This window comes from Brassica rapa, chromosome A03 (genome assembly GCF_000309985.2).
Source record: "Brassica rapa cultivar Chiifu-401-42 chromosome A03, CAAS_Brap_v3.01, whole genome shotgun sequence".
In the NCBI taxonomy this organism is placed as follows: Eukaryota; Viridiplantae; Streptophyta; class Magnoliopsida; order Brassicales; family Brassicaceae; genus Brassica; species Brassica rapa.
Window position 1 is genome coordinate 15,200,609 of NC_024797.2, and position 25,369 is coordinate 15,225,977.

At 40.2% G+C, this 25,369-nt stretch overlaps 3 protein-coding genes and 1 pseudogene across 6 annotated transcripts; 2 read left to right on the forward strand and 2 right to left on the reverse strand.

Annotated features, from left to right (window-relative positions):
* The first annotated feature begins 16,740 nt into the window (after positions 1-16,740).
* LOC103858882 (glutaredoxin-C7) lies at positions 16,741-19,356 on the forward strand. Its single transcript, XM_033287244.1, has one exon. It carries the CDS (start codon positions 18,540-18,542, stop codon positions 19,158-19,160), a length of 621 nt encoding a protein of 206 aa, XP_033143135.1. The 5' UTR covers positions 16,741-18,539; the 3' UTR covers positions 19,161-19,356.
* A 10-nt stretch (positions 19,357-19,366) lies between these two features.
* Positions 19,367-22,000, reverse strand: LOC103858881 (ACT domain-containing protein ACR6). 4 transcript variants are annotated; one of them, XM_018657789.2, is made up of 7 exons: positions 21,978-22,000; positions 21,782-21,869; positions 21,640-21,685; positions 21,357-21,539; positions 20,674-21,264; positions 20,100-20,204; positions 19,367-19,924 (listed from the first exon to the last, which is right to left on the reverse strand). In XM_018657789.2, the coding sequence occupies exons 2-7, from the start codon at positions 21,829-21,831 to the stop codon at positions 19,604-19,606; spliced, it is 1,296 nt and encodes a 431-aa protein (XP_018513305.1). In that variant the 5' UTR covers positions 21,832-21,869; positions 21,978-22,000; the 3' UTR covers positions 19,367-19,603. The 4 variants fall into 4 exon arrangements, with proteins under 4 accessions (XP_018513305.1, XP_033143132.1, XP_009134569.1 ...); XM_033287241.1 differs by having other exon boundaries at positions 20,100-20,246; XM_009136321.3 differs by having other exon boundaries at positions 20,100-20,246; positions 21,640-21,869; positions 21,978-21,999.
* Positions 22,001-22,495: 495 nt separating this feature from the next.
* Positions 22,496-23,054, forward strand: LOC103858884 (annotated as a pseudogene).
* Positions 23,023-25,257, reverse strand: LOC103858883. The gene is made up of 2 exons (XM_009136328.3): positions 23,166-25,257; positions 23,023-23,128 (listed from the first exon to the last, which is right to left on the reverse strand). The coding sequence occupies exon 1, from the start codon at positions 25,010-25,012 to the stop codon at positions 23,249-23,251; it is 1,764 nt and encodes a 587-aa protein (XP_009134576.1). The 5' UTR covers positions 25,013-25,257; the 3' UTR covers positions 23,023-23,128; positions 23,166-23,248.
* Positions 25,258-25,369: the final 112 nt, after the last annotated feature.

Consider the following 25,369-nt stretch of genomic DNA (forward strand, 5'->3'; position numbering starts at 1 on the left):
TCTTCTTCGCTTTTACGACGAAATTATTTCCTCGCTACGTTACGACGAATTAGCGAGGATATATGCGTTACGACAAACGTATAACGACGAAACGGGTTTCCTCGCTAATTCCTCGTAACACTGCTTTTACGACGAAATCACGAGGAAAACTGCCCTCGTAAAACTTGTGTTTTCTTGTAGTGAAGCTTTTAAACCTTAAATTTTTGGGTAAACTATAAGCCATAGGTTTAGGATTTATCTAAGTGTTTAGAATTTGAGATTAATGATTTAGTGTTTTCAATATTTAATGTTTAGTGTTTATGATTTGGGGCTTAAGATAGGTTTAGAGTTTATCCAAATATTTAGAGTTTAATATTTAAGGTTTATGTTTTGCAGACGACGTTAAAAATATTTTTTTTAAATTTCTCTTTTTAGCAACTATTACTATTTTTATTTATTTTTATTTTTTATTTTTAAAATATAATATAACTTTTCTTATTTTTTAAAAAATATGGAATACGAAATAACAAAATATTATTTGTCGGTAAACCTACAGATTCACATAGAGGGTAAAACCAAGAAAACTTATACATACAGTCCCTTCAGTTAAAGCGCTGCTTAATAGCTTTTGAATGTTCTCTTGACAACTTTATTAAGCGTGAGGACTGATAACACATGTGCATACAAAGTTTGTTTTGACAGTATTTTTTATGGGAGGAGTTTGAACTAGGTCGTCCTAATATCTCTCTAGGTATGGAATCAACCATTGGTAATATCTCATGACACCACGTAAAGGAATTTTAAGCATATTGTATTGTAACAATTCCTCTAAATTGAACTAGAACTATTTTAGGAGAATTTTCGAAAATAATCCAAAATATGAAATAAAATGAAAATATATACCACATATTCAAATGCAATAGTAACATAAATGTGTAATGAAATTATAACTATCTTCTTATGACAAAAAAAAAAGTAAACATATTTTGACAATTATATCCTTAAAAACTAAACAAAACAATGAATCATGAGAGAAGATTTCTTGAGAAAATTTCTGAGAAGAAATATATTTATGACCTTAATTTTATAGTTAAGTTATAAAAGTTGGAAAATTATTTAGAGGAAAATAAATTAAATATTGTCAATATAAAAAATTATGAATCATGTAATAAAAAGTTAATAAATTTGAACAATTATTTGATGAAAGAATATATATTGTAAATTAAGTTCATGCATTGGTTAGAGTTGGCTAATATACGTTCAAGTAATATTGTTTTTTCAGGATTAGATTAGGATTATTAAATATCTTTTGAAATGTTAATTTAATGTATGTGTTCAATTGTGTATACATTAAACACTTTATAAGGTGATTTTATGTTGTGGTGAAGGGTTTACTGATACTTAGTTTAATTATTTGATTTTAGAGTTTAGGGTTAGGTGATTTTTCGAAAAAGCCTGTGAAACAATCTCATTAAATTGAATTTATGATTTTTTTCAAATCTAGCACACACAAAAATACTCATGTTAAATCTATAGATCTACCTCCTAAAAAGAAGATTCGAAAACTGCAGAATGAAAAATATGTAAAACAAGATTAATTGTAAAAAAGATATGAGACAAAAAGAGCGTAAGCAATGATACAAGGTTTGGTGTCCTAAATTTCAAATAGATTAGAGAGTTTTATAGAAAGAAAAATTAGATTGTTGTGGCAGCTATTTGAGAGAGAGGAAATGTGTAAAACAAAATTATATAAATCTTAATTATGTTAAAAGTTTTTTTTTGCTCATTTAACTTTGCTCTAATTTAAGAAAGATCAATGTAACTACAAAAAGCTCCCAGACACAAAGTTCGAGGTTCCTGTTCCTAGTTGACTTTTGCACTCACCACCGCATTTTCAAAGTAGATCTACCGGAAAAGCACGTTCCACCACCGTCTTTCTTACCGGAGAGTACTTTCCTGAAGGTTTTCGGCTCGGAGGAGCACGCAGAATCTCGCTGCCTGGCTCTTTCTTCTGCCCTATGGCGCTGCTTCTACAGATCTGGTTAAATAATAAAGACTGTGAGGAAGCCATGGACCAAGTCTCGACCCCTTACGGGGTAGTGGGATAAAGTCTCTAGAGGGCCTTATATACTACTTACTGTCTTGTGCAGTCTTAAATTACCTTGTCTCTGAGGTCTTAAAGTATTCACCCACTTACAGTTGGAGGTTAGGTACTGTATCATCATTTACTACGGTAACTCTTGAAGAGATTTCGCCACGATACTATGGCTTACCGTTTGTCGAGAGTAGAGAAAGGAAAATGGTCAGCTGACCCTTCCTTACCGGTGCGCCGACCACCAGTAAAAATTCCGATTCCTAACAACGCTGCTCTAATTGAAGAGCACAATCTGACGTTGATTGGCAGGGTAACAAACCCCTCTATCCAAAAGACTAGAGCTTTAGTGGAGTTCTTTCTCCAGCAATGGCGCGTCGAGGGCACAATAACGGGGAAAGACCTAGGTCCAAACATGTTTCAGTTCAAATTCGAAACAAAGAAAGATCTACAGACCATTTTGGCCAGAGCTCCGTTCCACTTTAAGAGATGGATGCTAATCCTTCAAAGATGGGAACCGGTGGTCTCTAATTTTTCCCAGCTCTTATTCCATTCTGGATCACCATTCATGGAATCCCCCTGCACTATTGGACTGAGGATACTCTGAAAGCAATTGGAAAAGAGTTGGGACCAGTGGAAGACTGGGATGTCGAAAAAGGTAGAGTTCGGGTCCTCATTAACGGGTTGAAACCCCTGGAGATGCGTATGGACATCAATCTATCGGGAGAAATCAAGCAAGTTGAACTTCACTATGAGCATTTAGAGAAACACTGCTTCTCCTGCAACTCTCTATCGCATGAGAGAGAGGGATGTCCCTCTAACCAAGCTAGAGCAAACCTCAGGGGAAATAGAGCTGATGATGTGGGAATATCGCAAGAGCGGACCCTACAGAGACTAGGGGAGGACCGTAAAAGGAAGGAATCGAGAAGGACCCGTCGTATTTCTCCATCACGGTCTCAGACGGAGAATGTCGTTCCCAGTAACTGGCAGAGAAGCTCTAACCAGGAAAGAAACTGGGGTGATGTGAATAACTACAAATACGACTACGGTATCAGGAAAGACACATCCAGGAGAGAGGAAACCTCGATTCCCACCAGGCGGGATTACCGCCCCTCTGCTCGAGAGAGACTGTCCTTCTCGAAGGACAGCACTTCTGCTAATCAAAGAGAAAGCCTACCCAGGAGATCTCCTCCTCCTCCCAGAAGTGAGTGGAGACCAATCACGGGGGGCTCCCGAAGCGGTACTTCAGCCTTAGCTGCTCACTCCCTTGTGTCACACACGCCACCCCCCAACCCTCCTAGAGAACCAATGGATCACAGTCAGGGTCTCTCACGGAATGGTAGCCAAAAATCAGCTGAGGGCAGTGGACACTCTAGAGAGAAAAGACCAGCAAGAGAAAGACTTTCTCTGCCAGAACCAAGATCAGCACTGGAAAGACTCTCTTCACCTGTAGAAAGAGTCCCTCTACTCCAAGATGGTTTTGCAAATGCGGCATCTGGCAGACTACAGGACGTAAATATAGAATTCTTGGAGGACACTCTCCCTCTGCAGCGCTCAAATGGAAGCAACATACCCTCTTCGTCTAAAGGTCGGATCATGCCAGAAGGAGGTAGACTTAGCGACGCAATGGATCGTTCTCCTATACGATCATTGTGCGAAGACAGAATCCACGTCTCCCTCAGATTGGGACCCTTAAATGATCCAGCCCCTGCTGAAAATGAAGAGACCAGGGCCAGTCAGGACCTCCAAGAAGTTAGGGAGCAAGTGGGATCGCTAGGAGGGAAAGGAAAAAACGCTAAATCATCAAGTCACCCTTCTACAAGGTCTTTAGGGGAGTCGAAGAAGAGAGGAACTAGAGCACCTGCCCAAGGAGTGGCTATTAAGAAGAGAAGGGTATCAAAAACCCAATGTTCACCGAAAAGGAAACCCACTACAACGACTCAACAGACTGGAGCTACCTCCAGATCTCTGAGAGCAGGCAATCAGCCCAAGGCGAGTGTGTTTCCAGCATCACGCAGGAAAGGAGCGGATTTTCGGTCCGGTCCAGATCCTCTTCCTTAGTGAATATGTGCTGGAACTGTCAAGGTATTGGGAGCGACCTGACAGTTCGTCGTCTGAGGGAGTTTAGAAGGAAAGACCCCCCAGATATAATGTTCCTGATGGAAACGAAACGTCAAGATGAGGAAGTGTTCAGAATGTACCAGGGAACGGAATTTTCAAATCATTTTACAGTACCTCCTGATGGACTCAGTGGTGGCTTAGCTCTTTCTTGGAAAGACAGCGTCGATCTTGAGATCCTCTTCTTTTCACCTAATGTAATTGACACAAAGATCTCTTTTAATGGAAAAACTGTTTTCGTGTCTTACATATACGGTGCCCCACAACGTGAAAACCGCGCTAGATTCTGGGAGTTACTCTCAGATATAGTCTTACAGCGGCAAGCTCCTTGGCTTATTACCGGAGACTTTAACGACCTCCTAGACAATTCAGAAAAGGTTGGAGGGCCATTGCGATGGGAGGGTTCCTTCTTATCATTCAGGAACTTTGTCTCCCAATATGACCTGTGGGACCTTCAATTCTCTGGTAATTCGCTGTCTTGGAGGGGTACGAGGTATACCCACTTCATTCAATCCCGCCTTGATAGGGCCATGGCTAATGTAGAATGGATGGAGATGTTCCCAGCGGCTAGGAGTGAAAACCTATCGTTTGAAGGTTCTGATCATAGACCCATCGTTACCCACTTTGATCAAAACCTCAAGAAGAAGAAAGGAAGCTTCAGGTACGATAGGAGTCTGAGCAGTAAACCGGAAGCCCGTACTCTGATACAGGACACTTGGCAGGAGGATAGTGCTGACACAGTTCTGAACAAGATATGTAAGGTCAGACGAAACCTCATTAATTGGGCAAAAGGGGAAGCAGATAGGAAGAAAGAGGCACTGCGCCACAATCAAGCCCAATTGGAAGAAGCGCTAACTAGCGCCAGCCCTAACCAGGAGAGAATCGAGGAGCTTCAGGGCTTACTGGAAGCAGCCTACGCAGAGGAGGAAGCCTTTTGGCGGCAGAGGAGCAGGATCCAATGGCTAAGTGAAGGTGATAAAAACTCTGCCTATTTTCATGCCGTCACAAGGGGAAGGAGGATCAGTAATAAGTTCTCGGTTATTGAGAATGACGAGGGAACGGCTTTTTATGAGGAAGAGCAAATCGTGAACACCTTCAGGATCTTCTATGATACTCTGTACACAGCGGGGAGTACGAGCGCTAGTGGGGTGGTTCAGGAAGCCTTAACACCAAAGATCTCAGGTGAAATGAATTTGAGGCTCGTGGCCATCCCGGATAGAGTGGAAGTTAAGGCTGCGGTTTTTGCTATAAATTCAGATAAGGCCCCAGGGCCAGACGGGTTCTCCGCAGGGTTCTATCAATCCTTTTGGGATATTATCGGCGAAGACATCTACCAAGAAGTCATGGCCTTCTTTGAATCCGGCCAGCTGCATCCGAGATATAATGAGACGCATATAAGGCTTATTCCAAAAGTGAAAGAGGCAAAGAGGGTTTCTGAATTCCGGCCGATAGCACTGTGTAACTCTCATTACAAGATTATTGCAAAAAAATTTTCTAAGAGAATGCAGCCATTGCTCCAGTCAATTATCTCGCCAGCGCAATCAGCCTTCGTGCCGGGACGGGCGATTTCCGATAACGTTTTGATCACTCACGAAATATTGCACTATCTACGGCAATCAAAGGCGGAAAAACATGTCTCCATGGCGGTTAAAACTGATATGAGCAAGGCTTACGACCGAATCGAGTGGAGTTTTCTCCGACAGGTCCTCTCCCGGCTGGGGTTTCATGAGACTTTTATCACTTGGCTGATGGAGTGTGTGTCGTCAGTCTCCTACTCCTTCCTAATAAATGGTGGACCGCAAGGAAGAGTGCAGCCCTCCCGTGGTCTCCGTCAGGGTGATCCTCTATCGCCATATCTATTTATTCTCTGCACGGAGGTGTTATCGGGACTGTGCAATAATGCATTGAGAGATGGTACGATGCCAGGAGTTAAGGTGGGACGTCAGTGTCCTCCTATCAACCACTTGCTGTTCGCGGACGACACAATGTTCTTCGGAAAATCTAATGTGACTAGCTGCCAAACCCTCTTGGCCATCATCAACAAGTACGAGTTGGTATCGGGACAGAGAATCAACAAGGCTAAATCTGCAGTCACCTTCTCGTCGAAAACAAAAGCGGAAGCTAAAGCAAGGGTAAAACGCAAGCTGGAAATAAGCAATGAAGGTGGCATAGGAAAATATTTGGGACTACCGGAGCACTTCGGTAGAAGGAAGAGAGACATCTTTGCGAGCATAGTTGATAGAATCAGACAAAGATCGCATGGGTGGACAGCAAGATATCTATCTGGAGCTGGGAAAATGGTCTTACTGAAGGCGGTCTTATCCTCTATGCCGAATTACGCGATGTCATGCTTCAAGCTGCCTAAATCCCTTTGCAAACAGATCCAATCTGTTCTCACTCGCTTCTGGTGGGATGTTAAACCAGAAGTTAGGAAGATGTGCTGGCTGTCTTGGGATAAGATGACACTTCCCAAAGGAGCTGGGGGACTCAGGTTTAGAGAGATTGAAATCTTTAATGACGCTCTCTTGGCCAAGCATGCCTGGCGCTTATTGAAAGACCCATCATCCCTGCTAGCCCAGACGCTGCTGAACAAGTACTGCCTTTCTGAGGAGTTTCTTGAGTGCTCGGCCCCTAATGCATCCTCTCATGGGTGGAGGGGAATTCTGGCCGGCAGAGAGATATTACGGAAAGGACTGGGGTGGGTGATAGGTGATGGGAGTTCGGTTAATGTTTGGAGGGATCACTGGCTGTCGACAGAGAAACAGCTGTGTCCCATTGGACCCGCTACCGCAGAAAACCAAGACCTAAGGGTATGTGATCTTTTTACCTCTGGAACTGTTGAATGGAATCAGGAGATGCTCCAGCTGCACCTTCCTGCCTACGAAGAGCACATTCTAAGGATTGTCCCTAGCTCGTTCAGGATGCGAGATGAGCTGATGTGGCTCCATGAGAAGACAGGACAATACACTACAAAGACAGGATATGCCCTCGCAAAGCTAAACATTGCAGACAGGCAAGATGGTTTCAGATGGCGGAAGTGTGTATGGAACGTCAAGTGCTCTCCTAAGCTGCAACACTTCTTGTGGAAGGTGAAAAATGATATTTTGGCAGTAGGAGAAGCTCTGATTAAGAGAGGAATACAAATTGATGGCAAATGCAAGAGATGTGGAGAAAGCGAATCCGCTCTTCATGTCTTGTTCTCATGCCCTTTTGCCAAGAGAATATGGGATAGAGTTCCAGCCATTAATAAGCCATCAGAAGATACTGTCCAAACTGCTACTGAACTGCTGCAAGCATGCTCAAGTATGATCAATCTCCCCCCCACCGGTTTGAGCTCGCCTCTTTATCCTTGGGTGATGTGGGTAATATGGACAAGCAGGAATCAACTGATTTTTGAAGACAAGTCTTTTTCTGAAACAGAGGTCATGTTAAAAGCCCTGAAACATGCACGGGAGTGGCAACTAGCTAATGAAGACAAACCTAAGCCCCCCACTGCTTCACCTAAAGACTGCTCTGCGAATCTAGTTCAAAATCAGGTACAAGATAGTGTGTATCGCTGCCATGTTGATGCCGCTTGGATCAGCTCATCAGGTCAAGCCGGAATGGGTTGGACTTGCTCAGATCCAAGAGGAGTCAATCTCTTCCAAGGTACAATGGAGAGGAAAGTGGTGGCCTCGGCTCTTGTTGCAGAAGCTTTGGCTCTACGAGCGGCTTTGCAAGATGCCGGCACACGCGAAATTCAGGACTTAATCTGTTTATCAGATTCTAAAAGTCTGATCACTCTTATCACAGGAAGATCATCTGTGATAGCCCTCAAAGGTATCCTCCATGACATCGACGTGTTGAGTAGAACCTTTGCCTCTATCTCTTTTAAGTTTGTCCCTCGTAATTGTAATGCAACTGCTGATCGATTAGCAAAGGACGCTCTGTTTGCGTTAAGCTCCCGCTCGGGGATTGTAACCGAAACATTTTAAGCTTTTTAATATAAGTAATGTTTGACCAAAAAAAAAATTATGTTAAAAGTTTTTGGTGTAGAAGACTTCATACTCATGAAGTAGTAAAATTTCAAAGCCCGTAATATCTCGTAAGAAAGCCCTTTTCGAATTCAAATTTCATATATGTAATTAATTGATAGTCCAGAGTATTCGGCCCAATTTAAACCCCAATGATAATTGTAATAAAACCCAAACGTAATTAATTATCTTTTCATCAAACTAGAATAAATAAACATAGTCAGCATTTATATATGTATGCTCGTTTGAGTTATTTATTTGTAAGATAAAGTAGTAAACCCTGGATCAAGAACTTGAATTCGAAAACCAAACTTCCACATGGAAAATACATTAATTGTGTACAACATACCAAACTTCTATAATGAGTTATATGTCCAATATATAATATGGCGTTGTTTGTGTTAGATTTATCTTCAATCCTTACCCTAATGTACTTGGCATAATGTATCTAAACTGAAGCTGATCACATATTCCATGACTTGTGACATTTACCGAAGCTCAGTGATACATGAAGGATTGAAGGGGATCAGATAACGATATTTTACGAGTAAATTAGTATAGTGTTAATGTTTGCCACAAATTTTGTAATATATTCCAGGGACAAATCCTACTAGATAACTACACTGAAGAAAAAAGACTTAACTTGTGTAGTATCAAGTATGTCGATTATGATGGGTGTCCGAATAACGTATCATATGTTGAAAAAAAAAATCTTATCCTTCCGTCCCAAGAATTAATATTTATTAATATTTTTAAAAGTATTTTTATTTTACAAAAATGTCATTTTATAACTTTAGTACAGAATTGTTAAACAAAAATTATTTTAATAGTAACTAAAGAAAAAGTATTAGTGTATAACCAGATGGTGAAATAAAAAAAAAAAATTATTAATATATGTGAAAGCTTTACACTCCTTGCAAAACATAGATAATAGCAAAAACTATTGTTATCAGTGGAATCCAAACAAATATTCTGAACTTTGTGAAATCAATTAAGAACCAAACATAACATACAATCTCGTGATCTGAGATCATCTTTTTACGCATCTATTTGAATTATATATATTGAACTTCAAACTCCAACGGATGCGTTGACTGTTTGAAATGGAAGAAAACAAAGAGGTAGATGCCCATACTGCTACTCTTAATCTTTGATAGTGATGATGCCTTAAAACGATACGTTAAAAAAAAAATTAGTGCACAATCTTATTATATTTTTCATTAAAAAAAACTTTAAACTATATGTATCTCTTCACTTTGCAACTACATGTTTTAATGTTTTCTTTTCTTTTTTGTTTTTCTATTGACATAACTTTTATTCTCTTTTTTTTTTGTTCTAGTAAGTTAATTATATTTCTCTGAACTATTTTTGTTTTTGTAGATACTAAATACTGTATTTGCCTCACCAAACTAGAACGTATATTGTACATGACACTAAACATCCATCATCCTTATTTTAGAAGTTATAATGGTTGTTAATCAAATGGCTATAAGATTATTTGAGACCGAAAAATGGTTGCAGTGAAATGATATATTTGTCATTTGTTTTAGTGAGGATTTTTCTTAGAACATCCTCAATTTAATTTAACTCAAACTCCAAAATTTTATTATAAAACAGTCTGCATTTCAAAACTATTTTTAGATGTTATTTTTCCTCTATATTTCAAAAATAACATCCATTTATATTTACATAATTTAATATCAGTATTATATATTGATAAAATTAAATAACATTTCTTTATTCAAAAATATACCTTGAAATAAGAACCACTTTTATTTAGAGTTTCAGGAATTTTTTTTTGAGAAATTTGTTTTAAAAAATAGATAATATAGTAGAAATGGTATTAAATCTAAAAAAGGTACTATCCCTACCTTACAAACACAAATTTATATAGATGAAAACTCATTTGATTTTACAAAATATATAGAAATCTCTGATTATATAGTAGAATTGAAAATTGCTCGATAAAAAATTTCGCAGTATGAAAGACCAAGGTTTTGTAGTTTTGTGTTTTTTCTTAAAGGAGAGTTGTCATTAATAATCAGAAACTATGAGCTATATATTGTGATTAATTATCGTAAAAAGGTTAGAATAAGATAACAACATGTAGAGAGAGGACAACTGTGTGGACGGTCAACGTTAGGATAACGTCAGCAAGATGAGACAATCAAAGAAGCAAATGCTGAGAAAGTAAAGCCATCCTGTCGGTTAACTCCTTTAACGGCCACATATCTCTCTCCTTTAAATACATGTATAAAGTTAAATAGTTAAGGTTAATTGCTTCTCTTCTTTAACCAAAGCTACATTCATCAAGAATTACCTTTTTGCTCTCTCTATGTAAAGTAATAGCACCTCGGTACTAAAACACACACACACAACAACAACGAACGCGTGAAACGTTAAAATGAAAAGAAAACATTAATTCTATTTGTTCCATAACATTTACACCTTACAATAACGAAGATATTACACCTTATGTGAGTTTTTACTGTCAGTGGACGAAAAAAAAAACAATACATTCGAATCTTTCTGTATGGATAGTAAAAATCTTGTAGTCTGCTTGCAGTTATTATCGACTGCAGATTTCGTATCTCCGTCTGTTATTTACGAGCTAGTTAATACGGGGTTGGTCTATTGTTTAGTTCAAGCGGAAATAGGAGGAATAAAGGAAGGTGGCTCGCGTGGGGCACAAAACTCTGTTTCTTCTAAATTTATTGACCACTTTTTGCCACCACCCCTCGCTTCCTCCCAATGGTCAATATCTTTTACCTGTTCTTTTTCTTTTCTATTTTGAAAAGGAAATTTGGTTGTTTCTCTCTCTCATTGATTATAGACAGATATCATGTTCTTGCTAATATTTGTGGTCAAAATACTTGTGGTCGACAAAAGAAAAGATAAAAGCCATGCATATGCATGGACGTATATATTTTGATGATTTTTTTTATCTTTTGGTGAAATAATTATAAGATAGTTAGTGCTAATGATGATTAGATGATAAGTTAAATAGAGAAAAGTGAGTCTGCAGTTAATTTGCATGGGCTTAGGGATATTTTTTCAATATAAGTAAAAGATAATTCAAGGGAATTCGTGAGCACTCCCACATTACACTCACCACCTTTTCGCAGCGACACCGACATATGCCACATTTTCATTTTACCTTTTTTTTCTTGCAAAAGATCGTTAATTAAAGAACTGGATTTAAGATTAATCTCTACATATATACATATTTACGGATATGTACGTTTTTTTTGAACAACAAGTGCTTATGCTAAAATTAAACGCACATGAGTTAAGTCAGTTAAATCCAAAGAGACACTAAATTGATAAACTAACATAACTAAAACATAAATATACATATTCATTCTCGTAAAATATACTCAATATTACAGAGATATATGTGCCAGCTGTTTAGATACATACATATGCATGAATAATAAAACCCACAGATTACAAATCTTTTTTTTTTTTTTTTTGAAACTAACAGATTACAAATCTTGGTCGTTGGAACCAAGACACATACCATCATACTTCGAGGAGTGACGAGAATATATAATTCTTAAGCTGATTTTAGGATATAGTTCGTATCCTACCTTTCCTCTGTCTATCGGCTTTGTTTCACCGTAAGAGGTAAATAACCAAACTGAATTTGAAAAAATATATACAATGGATTATATATTTATAACAGAGTAAAACTTTAATATTTTGCATAGAGAGACATACGCACAGCTATATATAAATGGCAAAGACCAGACAAAGCTGAAAAGATAGCATCACGCTCGTACTCTTTTAATACTAAATTTAATTTCCACGTATATATTGTACTAATTAATTAATACTCTAAGTCAGTGGACTCTCCTTTCCAGCCATCTAACCCTACCCGTCCGATCGATCAAATCTTCTCTATTCTATGTATTTTTTATTTCTACCGTTGGATTTGTGAAATTTCCTTTCACAAGCATGATTTAAGAATGGGCAACGTCCCTATAAATGTTTTATTTGTACGCAGCTTGACTACATACATAGTTTGTAAAATCATCTTTAATATTTTTTCAGTTTTTTTTTTATTTTAGTACAAATACTACGATTCTTCTAAATATAGTAAAAATATTAATTTATATGTTAGAAAAAAATAGAAGTAAGTCGAAATATATTATTAAATAAATTTCAATTATTGTTATACTTTTATATGTTTATAATAGTACTTGAAATTAAAAATAAAAATAAATTGAAAACACTTTAAGAATGTTCATAATCTGTGAAAGCTAAAATATATCTACTTTCCCCAAGAAAAATTGCTTTTTAAAAGCAACCGAAAGCTTTTTTTTTTAATTCCTTCAAATAAGCTTTCAATATTTTGTAATTTGTACATTGGTTACAGCCTCTCAGGTTTTGCCTCTAAAATTGCTACGGTTTCCTTAGCTGTACTGAGTTGGAATTGTCAAGGTTTGGGAAGCACCATGACAATTCGTCGTCTGCGGGAGATACATAAGAAGATCGCCCCGGATATTACCTTCCTTATGGAAACCAAAAATGATGATGATTTCATCAAGAAGAAAACTCGTGACCTGTGCTTCCCCAACTACTTCTCTATTCCTCCGATCGGCCTCAGCGGTGGCCTATTGCTCTTATGGCGAGAAGGAGTTGACATTACCATTCTAGAGGCTCTCCCTAACCTGATAGATACTAAGGTATCTTTCAAAGGGGTTTCAACCTATATCACCTTTGTCTATGGAGCGCCATCCGCTGATAATAGAGCAGCCTTCTGGGCTAAAATGAACGAGGTGGGGTCAGGACGTGAAGACCCTTGGCTCTTAACGGGCGATTTTAACGATATTCTCGATAACTCTGAAAAAGTAGGTGGCCCAGCTCGGTGGGAAGGATCTTTCACCTCCTTTCGGTCCTTTGTCTCACAGCATGGACTCTGGAATTTGAAACATTCGGGTGATCATCTATCGTGGAGAGGAAACAGGTACACTCATTTCATCCGCTCGAGACTGGATCGCTCACTCACCAACTGCTCATGGAGTGAGCTGTTTCCTATGGGAAGGTGTCGATACCTACGATTTGAAGGGTCCGATCACAGACCGGTGGTCACCTTCTTCAATGACTCAGTTACAAAGAAGCAGGGAGTCTTCAGATTCAACAGAGCGCTAACAGAGAATCCTGAGATTGAGGAAGTGGTGGAAGCAGCCTGGAATCATGACCCGCTGGCCTCTGTCATCTCTAAGCTGAATGCGTGTCGGCGTAGTATCATTAAGTGGGCCAAGGAACAGAATATCAAACATAACTTAGTGATCACGCAAACCCAAGGAGAGCTGGAAAAGGCACTCTCTGATGCGATACCAAATCCCTCTCTGATAGAGACCCTCTCTGAGGTGCTACGGAAAGCGTACAAAGAGGAGGAGCTCTTCTGGGCTCAGCGTAGCAGAATCTCCTGGCTGAAAAGTGGAGATCGGAATACTGGGTTTTTTCATGCTGTCACTCGCCAACGGAGAATGCTAAATTCTTTCTCGGTAATTGAAAATGAAGAAGGAGGGGAGGTCTTTGAAGAACATGAGATTGTCTCGGTCATCTCAAAATACTTCAGAGACATTTTCAACACCTCGGGACAGTCGGACTTCACTGACCTACAGAACATTCTGCAACCGCGAGTCACGCCCGAGATGAATCTCGCCTTATCTGGTATTCCGAGTGATTCGGAGATCTTCGAAGCCGTCCAATCCATTAACGCTGGTAAAGCCCCGGGGCCTGACGGGTTCTCTGCGAAATTTTACCAGGCCTACTGGCACATTATCCGGGCTGATGTGACGAGGGACATCAGACATTTCTTCATTTCCGGCCATCTCCAGTCACAACAGAATGAGACTCATATTAGGCTCATACCTAAGGGCACGGGACCTAGGCGGGTCTCGGATTACAGGCCTATTGCTCTTTGTAATACTCATTACAAGATTATAGCAAAGATCTTGTCTCACCGTCTCAAACCAATACTGCCTGAGTTGATCTCACCGTCACAGTCAGCCTTTGTGGCGGGCCGAGCCATTGGCGACAACGTTCTGATCACACACGAGACGTTGCATTATCTCAGGACATCGGAGGCTAAGAAACACTGTGCGATGGCCGTGAAGACGGACATGAGCAAGGCGTACGACCGCATGGAATGGGGTTTCATCCGAGTTGTGCTTACCCAACTGGGATTTGCACCGCAATGGGTCCCGTGGGTCATGAGCTGCATCGAGACAGTATCATATTCCTTTCTCATTAACGGGACACCGCAAGGAGCTATCAGACCGTCGCGTGGGATACGCCAAGGGGATCCGCTATCACCCTATATCTTCATCCTTTGCACCGAGGTTCTATCCTCTCTATGCGACAAGGGGCTTGAGAATGGCTCTTTATCCGGCGTTAGAGTATCTAGAGCTAGCCCCGCTATTAATCACCTCCTTTTTGCCGACGACACTATGTTTTTCTGCAAATCCAACCAAGCCAGCGTCAACTCACTTCGCATCATCCTGCAACGGTATGAGGGGCTCTCAGGCCAGCGCATCAACGTCGCTAAATCAGCAATCACTTTTTCTGCAAAGACTCCCATGGATGTGAAAGCTAGAGTAAAACGGGCGCTATCTATTGAAGCTGAGGGGGGCATAGGCAAATATCTAGGACTTCCCGAGCTCTTCGGAAGGAAGAAGAGAGATATTTTTGCGGCTATACTAGATCGGATCAGACAGAAAGCCCTTAGCTGGACTACCAACTTTCTCTCAGGCGCCGGTAAACAGGTACTGCTCAAGACGGTACTTGCTGCGATGCCGTGCTACGCCATGTCGTGCTTTAAGCTCCCTAAATCACTGTGTAAACAGATCCAGTCTCTCCTTACAAGATTTTGGTGGGATGCGAATCCCCAACAGAGGAAAATGTGTTGGGTCGCTTGGTCCACACTTACCAAACCGAAGCATGCAGGGGGTCTCGGGTTCAGAGACATTGAGTCGTTTAATGATGCGCTTCTAGCGAAGATTGGTTGGCGGCTCCTCACCCAGCCAAAATCTCTTGTTGCTCGGGTTCTTCTTGGAAAGTATGCTCGCGATTCCACCTTCATGGAATGTGGCGTCCCATCTTCATCTTCCCATGGCTGGCAAGGCATCCTAGCAGGCAGAGAAATATTGCGGCAGGGCTTGACGTGGTCAGTAGGTAATGGGGAGGCAATCAGAGTCTGGCAAGACCCCTGGCTCAGCTGTGAAGCCCCATCTACGCCGACTGGCCCCCCAACCTTAGCCTCGTCCAACTTAATGGTCAGTGATCTTCTCTGTAAGATTACCAACGCTTGGGAACTTGAAAAGGTCAGACTCTTCCTACCCCAATATGAGGAGTGTATCTTGAAGATTATCACAGGCTCAGGACCCATAGAAGATCGCCCAGCTTGGGTCTTTGAGAAATCTGGTGTCTATACCACACGCTCTGGATATGGAGTAGCCAAGGGTGATATCCTGGAAGCTCCCCCTGCAGTAGTCCCTTTCAATTGGAGAAGACAAATTTGGAATGTGAAAACATCTCCCAAGATCAAGGACTTTCTGTGGAAAGTTGTTAAAAGGGCCATTCCAGTTAGTGCGAATTTGGCGGCTCGTGGGATCACTTCTTTCCCGTGTAAGACATGTGCGGGAGTGGAGGATGACCGTCATGTTTTCCTTCTCTGTTCAGTGGCGATGGAGGTGTGGGACTGTGCTCCTGTATTCTGGTCCCAGAGACCCGACGACTCGACAATGATGGGCTTCATCACCTCCTGCTCCCATATTATTAATTTACCGCCTACAGGGATTTCTGTTCCTTTATGGCCCTGGCTGCTGTGGAACATATGGAAAGCACGGAACAAGCGTTGTTTTGAAGATAAGACCTTCTCCAGTATGGAGATTTTAAACAAAGCTATATCAGATGCGAGAGAATGGCAAAATGCTCAAACCCCGACTGACGATCATAGACCTTCTCAACAGCAGAGGTCTGGTCCACCGATAACGCCTTCTCCCGATACTGTTGTCTGTCATGTAGATGCCGCGTGGGATGCTATCTCACTTAAATGCGGTGTGGGAGGGATCTTCTCTGGTCACCCTTCCGCCTCAGCGCTCCCGCGGCTCTGCGAACCTCGCTCTCTAGTATCCTCTGCGCTCATGGCTGAAGCGCTTGCAGTTCGTTTGGCGGTTATGACCGCTGCTTTTGCAAACATTAAACGCCTCCTGATCCTGTCCGACTCCCTTACTCTCATCAACATCTTGAGGAGCAAGGAATCTCGGCCAGCTTTGTTTGGTATTGTGTTTGATATTCACTACTTTGGATCCTACTTTGATGTTGTCTCTTTCTCTCATGTCCCTCGTTTGAACAATCGTGAGGCTGACTCTCTTGCTAAGTTAGCGCTTGCTCTACCTGTTGTAACCTCCGTTGGTGGAGAGTGATATTATGGTTTATGAATGAAATTATGTTTGACCAAAAAAAAAAAAATTGCTACGGTATCACCACCCGCTAGTTTCTCTGTAATGTTTTCAGTTCCAAAAATTGTTTAACCGGCTACTCGAGGGTTATGTCGGACCTATCAGTTTGGTCAAAAAATGTAAAGATTATACGACAATTGTTACGTAAGATTTCTAGTTTTTTTTTAAATGATTTTTAAAATAAGTAAAAGCGATCCGACAAACACAATCCGACAAGATTACTATCTTTTACGACTATTCATGCAAAGAGTTTCCCTTTCTTTTTATAAAAAAATAGGGACATGAGTTTAAACACCAAAAGAAGTAACTCTCTTTTCAGATGGAGGAAGCATAACTGTACGGACGTCTCTTACTCGATTCCACATTCATATCTTCTTCTCTCGGGCATCAATTATTCGCTTGGTTATTATTTGAGATTTATTTTCTTTGGACCTCCTGAGATACTTTAATATATAAGGGACACAAGCGTGGTAGCCAAACAGCATGTATTTTTTTTTTTTTTGACCGAACAGCATGTATTTTGAAATATTAAATCTATGTATTTACCGATTAGCACGTTTTAATATTCTTAACTGAATAAAATTGCTCAAACCTCATTATAGTTATATTCTAACCGGTGCTAAATTATCACTGATCGATTTTACGGCCTCGACGATTAACAGAGATTACATATAATAGTTTTTTTAGAACTACATATATTACTGACATACGAGTTTATCTCACATAGCTATGTAGATCAGATCCACAAGCTTTTGACTTCTTAACAAATCATTTCTACATGATGACTACAAATATACACACTCATTGCTCGTAATAGAATTTTCTATCATAAAGTGAAATGGAATAAAAGGAAAACTGTGCCGCCAAAATCCATAAAATACATTAATTCCACCATCTGCTAAATGTCACCTGTTATTTCTTTTTTCCACAGAGACTCCATTAGGTCCGTCATACGGAATGGATTTCAGGTGGAACCATTCCGATCGGCTGATCAGGCTGTAACTGGTAAATTGATTTCGAATTAATGGAACAAAAATAAATGGAATGATAAGAATGAAACACAGTTTCTTTGTATTTTATCAAACTATTTTTGGAATTGGTAGAAAGACTATTCCATTCATATCAAATGGTAATTTTTTTTTTAAAATCAATGGAATCCACAATTCGACATCATTCCATTCTAAAATATTGTAATCTAGTTACACTCAATTTACACGAGAATAAATATATCTGCGTGCTCGAGTTTTTTTCCACAGGAGGTGCGTACGGATATTATGGGTTTCCAATAAAAACATAACGAAAAAACAACAAAACGATCTCTAAGTTTACAAAGACATTGTAACTCCGATCTGAAATTATGTATGGTGAGCTGATAAACTTTTCCATAATTCTTTTTCTCTCTGCATTTTTTTTGTCAGCTTTCTCCCTGCATTTTAAATTGTGAAATCCCTATATAATGTGGGTTTTTTGTGTTTTAAAAAAAAGGTTTTGAAAGTGTATACTGTTAAGAAAAAAGAGAAATTAAGTGATAAGAAATTAAGAAATTAATGGGTGAGCGTGGTAAGAGCCGACAAGAAGGACAGGCAGAGCCGTCTATTGCCAACAACTCCGCTCTGATAAAAGCCTGTTCTACTTCTTCTCCAGCTTCCTTTTTTTCTTTCAGATTTTAATTTATTTTCATTTCAGTATTTTTTTTAATAGTCGGATGCATTTTTTCTGACTAAAGTATAATCCGATACATTACACAAGGCTAGCTGTACATATAAACAATACAGTATTACCGATCGAGTATTAATACTATTTATTGGTTTTACCTGCAATCACTATCCTTCTGTGTCTTCGGTTAATTTTTTTTTAATTAAAATGAATAAAATAGTAAATGTCATGTTATTATTATACACAAATTATGGCCTTCACTTACTAACAAAATGTAATTATAGGGAAAAGAGTTGCCCTCTCCTCTATAAATACTTTGCATGGCTCTCTCACTCTCCTCATCAAAACTTGAGCAGATCTCTTTATTCTCTCTTATTCGTTCTAGCTCGTAAGGTTTTTTCAAAAACAAAAAAAATGCAATATCAGACAGAATCGTGGGGATCATACAAGATGAGCAACATAGGGTTTGGCGGCGACGTGGGGCTTGCGGCGGACACAAGCCTGCTTCGCCTAGAGTCTCTGGTGGCCGAGAGCGCCGTGGTAATATTCAGCGTGAGCACGTGCTGCATGTGCCATGCCGTGAAGGGTCTCTTCAGGGGAATGGGCGTCAGCCCCGCCGTTCACGAGCTCGACCTGCACCCCTACGGCGGCGACATCCAGCGAGCACTCATTCGTCTCCTCGGCTGCTCAGGCGCTTCTTCTCCAGGTGCTCTTCCGGTCGTCTTCATAGGCGGTAAGCTGGTTGGGGCTATGGACAGAGTCATGGCTTCTCACATCAACGGTTCTCTCGTTCCTCTCCTCAAAGACGCCGGCGCACTCTGGCTCTGAACCCTTCATTGTCTGCTTTCTAATTGCTTTTAAAGTTTTTTTTTTCTTTTTTTTTAAGAGAATGGGGAAGATTAGGGAAGAAACCAAAGCTATAATGACAGGCTAGGTTATAATAGTTTGTAATTAGAGAGAGAGTTGTGCGTTTGTTTTAAGATCTATCTATTCTCTTATCAACTTTACTAGTTTTATATGTCAATCGTCAGCTCTGTTCCCACCAGTTTCCTCATATGCTATTAACGCAATATAGTGATACATAAACAGGTTCACCATCATCCTGTTATTTGACCACACAATTTTACAAATGGGATTTCTCCACTTTTTGTTTCAGAAGACGGCTACATTTTTGCAACCAGCTTAGCTTATGAGATGATGCCCTACCTAACCCTAAACCCTGTCTAATTATAGTATATATACAATGAGCACATACTTTATGAGACAACATGTTACTGGAGAGGCTTAGATTTGAAGATGTTGCTAAGCAAATACCCAATTGTTGTTTCTTGCGAGCCCCTGCTGCTTGTACCAAGAACAGCGCATTCCTTCACCTTCAGCTTGCTTACTCCTATCTCTTTTCTTATTGACTCCACGATTTTTGATTCAACAGCGTTCCCTGTAACGTCTGTAACGTAGAACGTGTCTTTAGCCTTACCCTCTCGCGTTGAAATCTCTGCTCTCACAATAGTTAAGCTGTTCTCTCTAAATGTTCTAGTTATGTCTGAGAGGAGACCAACTCTGTCTTCTGCTGATAATTCCAGCTCTAAACCCTGAAAAGTTATTATGTTTCGTATGCATGCATAATCTGTATTCCAGTATATCATTTAGAAATTAAAAAAAAAAAGAAAGAAAAAGAGTATCAAAGTGGATACAGAACAGAGAATGTATTCTGAACCGTTTCTCTAGTGTGCGTGTGTGTGATTTTCCTAATTGGTTAATAATTACCTCGGAGGTTCTTCTCTCAATGGCTGCTTCAAGACATTGGATAACACGTTCTTGCTCGGCTTCTGAGTTTATGGGAAGTCCATCTACATGACGGATGTAAAACTCCTGCAACATCATATTCAGTGCCGTGCGAAGAGTCTTAGGGGCCTAAGGCAAATTTTAAAAATAAACTTATTACAATTATAATGAAAACAATTTTACAATATGATATATCGTTTTTACCAAATACACAAATCTAACGCTGTAAAGAATAAGTTTATGCTATATTATGTCATATAGAGAAAAAATATAATAATTCAGAAGATTAGTTAGTTTACTATGTGGAAAGAGTTTTTAAAAAATAAATCTTAACAATTAGATTATAAATTATTTTAAATTTTGGGGCCCTAAAAATATTCATATTAATCGGGGGCCTAAGGCGAATGCCTTTTTTAATACACTGTAGGCACGCCTCTGATCATATTATATATATATATATATATATATATATATATATAGGGATATATGGTTAGAAAAAGATCCCAAGAGACAAAAAAAAAACATTTAAACCCATTAACAAAAAAATGGGTGTTACCTGATAAGCCTCTAGTGGTTCTGTGCTGACCATGCCATGGAACACCACATACTGCATATCAGTCAAGGTACAGACAACGTCAAACACAAGCTTTGGTCTATCTTTGGACCTCATGGTAACAACGGTATAATCCTTGTCAATGTTTGTTAGTGTGACACTGGGCCTTGATGTCCTTGGTCTTTTTTTGACTCCCTCGTAATCCCTGTCATCAAACATGATCTGATGCAAGCGTCTCTCCCTGTGTGTATCAGAACAAGAAGAAAAGACGGTTTTTGCAGCCCTGGAGCCGCTGTTGGTCCCAACTACATTGCACAGCAGATGTTTGATGGTGGAAAGGCGGAGTGGGTCCGTAATAGCTGAATTAGTAGTATTGTCGGTGACGTGAATAACTGCAGCAGCTCTGGTGTTGTGAGTCCATATCTCAGCGTTGACAACGTTGCAGTGAAGGTCTGTGAGAACAGCAGATACTTCGGACAAGAGACCGGGTCTGTCGGTTCCAGCGAGCTCAATGGTGGTGTATTCGTCAGAGGGCATGACACCAACTGAGCTTCTTAAAGGTGGAATAAACCAGCCAGCGTTGCGCTCTATCCTCTGATTAGAGTTCCAACAACCGTTTTTATACATACATACAACACCAAAGAAAAGCTCTATGTATGTGAGAGTAGAGTAGGTAAGGTAGGTACCATTTGGATAAAGTCAAGGAGTTGAGTGTCAGTGATCTTGTTGCCATCTTGGTGGATGACTTTGAAGACGTCCATGAACCAACCGCCATCAGAAGAGATGTAAGCTTTCTTGATGACAAGATTCATATCAGTGAGGACTTGGACAACTTCCAAGAGGGTCCCCTGTTTGTTCACACTATCAACCTGTTTGTAAGATGACAAAACAAACATGTAAAAAAACAAACAAATAGGAGAGGAAAGTATATATATATATATAAAAGATCAAGAGAGATTGAAAAGAGACCTGAATAACAGTGGCATCATCGCTAGCTTTGTTGTCTATTACAACTCTGTCAGTGACACACGAATATAGATAGGTGTAGTAAGGCTGAAATATTGTTGACAAAGATATGAATGAACAAGTAGAGAGAGCAGGGAGGAAAAACCTGGGGGGATTCATTCTGCGGAAGAGCTTGGCATATTCATCATCATCCATATGATCTCTCCTTGGGAGGGAAGCTTGCGAGAGAGTCCCTTCAAGTCAAGTTAAGAAGACAGAGAGTCAGTGGGGGAAAATAAAAGAAAAGAAAAGAGAGGATAAAAGGCCCACCCACCCACCCACCCACAGGCCATTTTACCCACCCCGTTGTGCTGGAATGATGCCCACGCACGTGACACTCAAGATTCCAAATGACGTGGGCAGGCCGCAGCAGTAACTTGTGAGATTCTGGGGGTTCAAATTCATTCATTCATTCATTTATTCATTCATACAAAGGGATTATATTCTTCTGTGACTTTACTTTAAACATATATTTATAGCATCTTTATCCTTTTTATCCACGTCATGTGGTTGCAAGAGGAGGAGAAGGCAAAACAGAGCAAGGAAGGCATTTTGCGGATTACATTCCATCCCACTTGAAATTTGACATATATCACAATCAGCTCCTATAATCTTCTTTCAAAGAGCGTTGGTTGATTAATGGATCTCACTGGGCCTCTCCTTCTTTTGGGCTTTTCAATTATTATTTTAATTAAAAAAGAGTAAGAAGGCTGGGGCTTGGCTTATGTGTTCATAAAGGATTGGTTGTTCAGACAGACGGACAGGTCTTTAATTACTACCTAGTCTTTTACTTTCCAAATACAGAAGAGTCTCTCCCTGAGAGGGTATTCTGAATCTAATGGCGAAGAAGGTGTTGATGATCTCCAATGGCCATGAGGTTTCCCGTAACATCGCTATCCAACTAGCCAAACACGGCTGCCGGTGAGTGTCGTTTCCCAACTTCTTTTCCTCCTCTTTTGGTTTCACTGTGAAACCAAAAGACTATTCATATCATATCCCCAGGTTGGTTTTGATGGGAAATGAGGCCTTCTCTAAGTATCATTGTTGACTACATCCGAGTTTCCATAGAGGGTGCCTTCCCTGTGGACCTCATTGGAATTTGGACTCGACATGTAGAAGCTGATTCCCAGGATGCTTTCCTTGCCGCGGTCCAAAAGGCTTGGACTTGTCTCGATGTTCTCCTCAACTGATACCTACCAAGGTCTTTTCTTCTAGAAGATGAAAAAACATATCCCTCTTTTGTTTTCTTCTTAGGTAAGACTCCAGGACATTCTCCACATCTCTTAGGTAGGCCTCTGTAACTTGTCACTCATGCGGTGCACTGAAAATGATATAATGTGATACTAATGTTTATAAAATGTGATGCAGCGTTACTATTATACGATCAGCTTTCTTTCATCGTCTGGTTACCACATGAACTGAATCAAAACAGATTAACAGAGAAAGTTGAAACCTAAAATTTTTTTTTTTTTTTTTTTTTTTTTTTTAACCTAAAATTGCTGTAACAAAAAAAAAGTTTAGAAAACAATGATTTTATATTAGTCTTTTGGATCTGAATAAATATAGTATTATTTTATTCATCAGCAGACCAAGACTTTTTGACTTTGGGACCAGTGGGGCCCATCTCTTGAAGCACTTCGGGAGGAATACTGTGAACGAGGTCACGGAATCTTTTACGCAAAAGTTGAGGCAGTGTCTTGGCGATACTGTCAAGGGTCTTTTCAACGTCATGTCTAACGATTGGTCCCCATTTCCTAAAATAGTTCAGCCACGGTGGCTCCGTGATTCCTGGTCCTCCGATCACCTCGTAATCAGCACCTGCATCCAAGAACTTGTCACTTCTAGCCATGTCGTTCCTTAAGCCGTTGTTTCCGTCTTGGCCTTGCAAGACAAGTCCTGGTTTCGAGAACAATGCGTGGCCGTGAAGAGAGGCGTAAACCACGGGTTTGTTTCCACTTTGGAACTCTAGATCGCATGCCTCTACTAGACTTCCTCCACTATGCTCTGAGAAGTAGACGCGCCACAACTCACCGTTAAAGTTACTGATCCGCAGCGTAACGTGTTCCCAGTCTCCAATATGTTCTCCGATGTCTCCTAGTGACAAACTCTTGATGAATAAAATCTTGAGTCGGGCATTGCCGTTGAAAGGAGAGAATATCCAGACGACAATGTCAGTGAAAGTGCCTCCAAACATTGGCTTGATGTGTAGATACACCTTTGTGTTTCCTAAGTCTCCCCTCTTAACCCTTTCCCTTGCCTTCTTATCGGCCGGATAGTCCAGCCAGTATAAGTCATCGTCCGAGCCGCCTTGCGGAAGGTTTGAACCGTTGGGTTGTACAGGGACGGGGTTAGATTCGTTGCCTTTCTGGTATAACAAGGCACCGTTGGAGAAAATCCAGTCGACAGAGGAAGGAAGAAACTCTTCTTCGGGATGGAAATATATCAAAGGAGAGTAAGCTCGAAACAAAACTCTAGTCTGGTCTTGGCTTGGCATCATGCTAGACAAATCAAATTTTGTATTTCTCAAGCAGGACAAAAATGGACGAGGATAGTTTTGTTGCTGAAAACTGAATGTCCCTGTGTACATACCTGTCGCTTCTGTTCCTCTGTTGGCCGGTCTCAAACCAGAAAAAGTAATCCCTTCCATCGTCCACACCCATGTTGTATCAGCTTCGCTCTTCTGTTCCGTAAGATGGGAACCAACACAGCTTATAGATTCTTGTCTTAGAGGGGGCTTCAAAGGAGACGTAGTGACAAATAGGCCAACCGCTCTATACCCACTGGGACATAAAGGCTGCCAAAAATAAGCAGCCCCGTCTTGCTTAATGGCGAGGGAGGTAGTGTTCCCGACTTCGATGTAGTCAAGGGGTGGTCTCAAACTATTCCCGGATAAGTCTCTTGCAACAAGAACCCAACCAAAAAGCATACGGTTGTTGGGTTGTGCATAGAAACCAAGGGTGAAGAAACCACTAGGAAGATTGATGGGCTGGAAGATGCTGACTCCCATGTTACCAGGTCCTCTCTCGAAAGTTCTCCATACTCTCTGCGACGTCGAAGTTGAGATGGAGATTTGGATTACCTCAAGACCTCCCAGATCTATTTTGCCTTTCCCAAAGTTTCTCTCACCACCACCTGGAGGGATAACATGCAATGGAGAAGGAAACTTGAATGTTGTCTCCACAGGTAACGTAGATGGATGCGAAGATCCGGTCACTCTGAGATTCAAACTGGAGTTCACTCGAGTTTCGATGCAAAACACTTGGTTACCAAATAGCCCTAGTAGTACAAAAAGAAGATAACAGAAAAGTTCAAAGGCTTTTTCATTTGATGATTGCATTCTACTCTCTTAGCCTTTGTTAAAGCTGGAAAACTTTTATCTCTTGAGATTTTTTTTTTTGAGAATTATCTCTTGGTGTTTAGGAAAAAAAGTTCCACCTCTCTTCTCCATACAACTACTACTAAAGTTTTACTAATATGGACCATGTATCACGGGCGGATTATATGGAGTCAGAAATGTTTATATGTTTCGCTATAATTTATCAATTTATTTCAGGAAACTCTTTTTTTTTTTAATTTAAATAACACAACCTTAAGGTGTATTTCCAAGTATAGCATAAAAAATCAAGTTCTTTGTGTCACAAATTTAAAATCCTGATTTCATGGGTAAAAAAATTATATATTGTATAGGAAAGGG

Excerpts from the sequence above, each read along its gene's own strand:
- LOC103858883 (XM_009136328.3), bottom strand. The coding sequence starts at position 25,012 with ATGCAATCATCAAATGAAAAAGCCTTTGAACTTTTCTGTTATCTTCTT.
- LOC103858882 (XM_033287244.1), top strand. The coding sequence starts at position 18,540 with ATGAATAAAATAGTAAATGTCATGTTATTATTATACACAAATTATGGC.
- LOC103858881 (XM_009136321.3), bottom strand. The coding sequence starts at position 21,831 with ATGGATGATGATGAATATGCCAAGCTCTTCCGCAGAATGAATCCCCCC. Across the intron at positions 21,265-21,356 it reads TCCTTGACTTTATCCAAATG|AGGATAGAGCGCAACGCTGG; the intron begins GTACCTACCTTA and ends AACTCTAATCAG. Across the intron at positions 19,925-20,099 it reads TTGAGAGAAGAACCTCCGAG|GGTTTAGAGCTGGAATTATC; the intron begins GTAATTATTAAC and ends ATAACTTTTCAG.